Genomic DNA, 3,690 nt, shown 5'->3' on the forward strand with positions numbered 1-3,690 from the left:
ACCCCCTCCCAACTATATACATATAACCTCGGGACACGGAGTAGAGTGCGGGAACGGATTCAATGGAATTGTAATAGATAAGCATGATATGGGGGAGGGGGGGAGAGTAGGGGGAGAGGGAGGGAGAGAGAGACTGTTGCCTGAGGGTAGGTAGGGGCAGGGGGAGGACACTCAAGTTTCACCTTGAGTGAAAGACAGAGATCTCTTCTCCTTAAACAAGAACCATGCCTAGCTACTTTACTGGCGCTATCTCTAGTTTTTCTCAACACTTTCGCATTATCAGGGCTTCCGTTATTTTTAATGTTTGTAGGGCAGACTGGACCTGTGCTGTAGAATTCGGTAGCCCCCACGCAAGTGTGGCTATTGAGCACTTTAGATATGGCTAATCTGAATTGAGATGTGCTCAGAGAGTAAAGTACATAACAGATGTCTACAAAAAGATTATGGGAATCACATTTGTATTGTTTAATTTTCTAGTGGCCAGATTTTAAAAGTAAAAAGAAACAGGTGAAAATACTTTTAAGAATATATTTCCTCTAACCCAATCTATTCAAAATATTATTTTACCACATAATCAATATAAAAATTGTTAATGAAAGAGTGGAAGTGGACAGATCGGCTGGGGCAATCTATCATTTACAATATCACGTTTCATCAGTAAATCTCTCTCTACACAGCCCGTGCAGGGTGCTGGCACATGCGTGGGCACACGCTCTCTCTCATTTTTCTAGCTTCCATATTCATGTTGCTAGAGCAAAACTTACAGGGGCCCTCTCATTAAAAGTGCTCTGAGCATCTTATGAATCAGTGAATATGAAATACAGTATTTCCTCATCCTATAGAAGGACATAAATACACATTCCAGTGAATAGACAGACCAAAGAAATCAACTGCATTCTAAGGGGGAGGAAGTGATCACCTCCTATTCCTGATTCTGCCGTAAGTGACCAGGAATTGTGCATGACTATGGTAAAAGGACACAAATGTGTGCAGCTATGGAAGGTAAGAAGCAGTAGGGGCAGGTGTCAGGACGCTGTCCGCTTGACTGATGCTCTAGCCGTATCTCATGCTTGCAATCGTGTCAGCAAATAAAAGCCGTTTGTAACATATTTCTATTCGTCCCATTTGAGGATTATTTGTGATTAGATCGTGTGGCTTGTCCATCGAGATCAGTGGGGGTGGCAGGAGCATACCATAGGGAAATGTCAACTCATCTCAAAGCAACCTCAGGGCCATGACAGCACATGCCTGCCTTCTGCCAGCCTGACTTCCTCTGTGACCGTGGGGAAGAAACAGCAGAGCAGACCTGTACCGTTTTCGCACCGCCAGGAGCCTCACGTTTTTATTAGTTTATGGTTAACTTACATGCCCTTGTTTGTTCGGAGACAAATGAACCACTGGATCCTGTCGCATTAATCTCCCACTGGGGCTCTCCCGGAAAGCTGGCAGTACCTTTGATACCGCTGGGAGGTGGCACATTGGCTCTGGAATACAGCATAGGACATTATGGTGCAGGCACAAAACAGATCCAGGCACAGGTTAACACATGAAGACAGCTTGCCACTGCATCTCCTAGTTCACTGACCAGCAAAACTCTGAATTTCAGCAGTAAGCTTGTTGAGAGTTTACACAATAGGCAGCATGTCAGAAACTAAGTGGCTGATGGGTAAAGCTTGCAGCTCGCGACCATGTGTCACGTCATACACATTAGCATAGCCACGTACCACCAAACCAAAGGCCATGAACAATGTGACAAAGTTAGGAATCAACTTTTGGTTTGCGGGGAAAGCCTAGGGTATATGGATTGATTTTATTAAATTCATTCATTGCAAAGTGTGGCTACCCTAGCTTGGTCTACATTACCTAGACAGGCATGGGTGCAATCACGTGTTACTTACCATGACACTTTGGAAATATTTTACCTGTATATTCATGCTGCTCGAGGAAAAAAGAATTGAAATCCTGAGGTCCTCTATAACTGTAAGCTAAGCACAACAGAAAAGACACACAGCAACTAGTTTACTTAAAACAATTGCTTCCTTTTGGGCTCCAAGCTCGTGTTCACGATGGGGTTCCAAACATGAAAGGTAAGTGACTTTGCTTCTTTAACATGCCTATAGCTAACAGCAACAATTCTGGGCTTCTGCAATGCCATTCCTAACGCATAAAGGGGCAACATACTCTGTTACTCCGACTCTCAAGCATCTCCAAAAGCAGAGAGGCAGAAAAATGAACATCAGCTCAGACGAGTGAGCCAATTAAGCAGGCTAAGCTCCTTGTCTCCACTGGGGTACCGTACCCGTTGATAAAACACTGATGTACAAAGACAGGTGAGTCTGGCTACCAAATAAGAATCTTCTCAACATTTTCAATGAGTGAANAAAAATTACCATGCAAACACTGGATAAGTGATGTTCTCTGATAGAGAGGCAGTTAAAGGATGTGTTCAGCATCATAACGCCATGTTAGTCTTAGAAAAGGCCCCTTCCTTTTAAAAATATGGTCAAGATTTTCTTTTAATGTCTTCAAAAGGCTGTTCCATTCTATTTTCTCTATTGCTAGCTGAAAGCCAAAATCATAAAATTCTTCTAATTCTGGTATGCAGTTAGGAAAACTTTTTATAAAACCAAATACAACTTTACAAAGACTAAAATCTGTAAACGTTTCTCACCATTTAAAATGATGCTTTAGGGTTGAAGGAATCAAGTATTTGGGTGGCAACTCGCACTAAATATACAAAAATCGCTGTCACTGCATGAAAACCCCCTTTCTTTATACACTGTTGAGCGAAGTAAAGTGGGAGGAGGATGGAAACTCGACTGGGGGCTGGGCCGGGCGTGGAAGTGGCAGCAGGGAAGGGCAGTTACCTTGTGTGGGAAGCAGCGTCGTTTATACTGAAAGTGCTGTTCTCCCTGGTCAGAGGGTTGGACCCAGCCTGGCTCTTGCTGTGGATATCCAAGCTCAGGGAGGACTCTGTTTTCCGGTCCATGCCATGGCCGTCTGTCTCTAAAGTCCGATCAACCATGGAGATCACTTCACTGGAGCTATGCCACAGGGGGGTCACTTTCTCCTTGCCTGGCCCTGAGCGAGGGGACGACGTGGCGGCCCCCAGGGAGGCCGTGCTGCCGTGGCTGGGGCCATAGGAGGTTGTGTCGATGCCACTGTCAGCAGAGGTGCCCTGCAGGTAGTTGTAGCTGTTGAGTTCGGATTCCGTGCGGTCCCCATCATACCACTTCTCGTCACTGTGGGCACTCGAGGCGTTGCTGGAGAGGGTATTGCTGCTGGAGTGGCTCGAGTAGTGGCTATCGGACTGCAAGGGAAGCGAAGTGTACTTAAGTACAGGTTTTGCGTCTTAAACACCAAGAAAAAAACATGGGAGGGTGACCCCGTGGCATATTTCTAGTTACGGGGTTCTCAAGGCACAAAAATTCTGATGATGACAAACCAAAGTAAGACAGGACGTGCCCAGAAGAACCCAGTCAGAAGTGTTCATGGCAGACAGCACTGGAAACTTTCTTTTTTCCTTTTTAAGTATCCATTTTTCATTATTTGACTTATGCTAACGTATCAAAACTATTGAGATCATTTTAATCAGAAAAAAATCTTAACTGTCATTAGTCTTTAATATCTTAATCTTAAAATAGAAATGAAATGACACTTCCAAAGAATTTATAATTAGAAAAGCCCTAC

General features: G+C 44.2%; 1 protein-coding gene across 1 annotated transcript in view; it reads right to left on the reverse strand.

The window, feature by feature from the left end:
• Positions 1–3,690, reverse strand: part of SIPA1L1 (signal induced proliferation associated 1 like 1) — a 347,884-nt gene that overhangs the window by 46,774 nt on the left and 297,420 nt on the right. The window contains exon 16 of the mRNA XM_019640297.1: positions 2,868–3,351. Coding sequence (XP_019495842.1) covers positions 2,868–3,351 — 484 coding nt within the window. The remainder of the gene's footprint in view (positions 1–2,867; positions 3,352–3,690) is intronic.

The sequence above is a fragment of the Hipposideros armiger genome, unplaced genomic scaffold (genome assembly GCF_001890085.2).
Source record: "Hipposideros armiger isolate ML-2016 unplaced genomic scaffold, ASM189008v1 scaffold_49, whole genome shotgun sequence".
In the NCBI taxonomy this organism is placed as follows: Eukaryota; Metazoa; Chordata; class Mammalia; order Chiroptera; family Hipposideridae; genus Hipposideros; species Hipposideros armiger.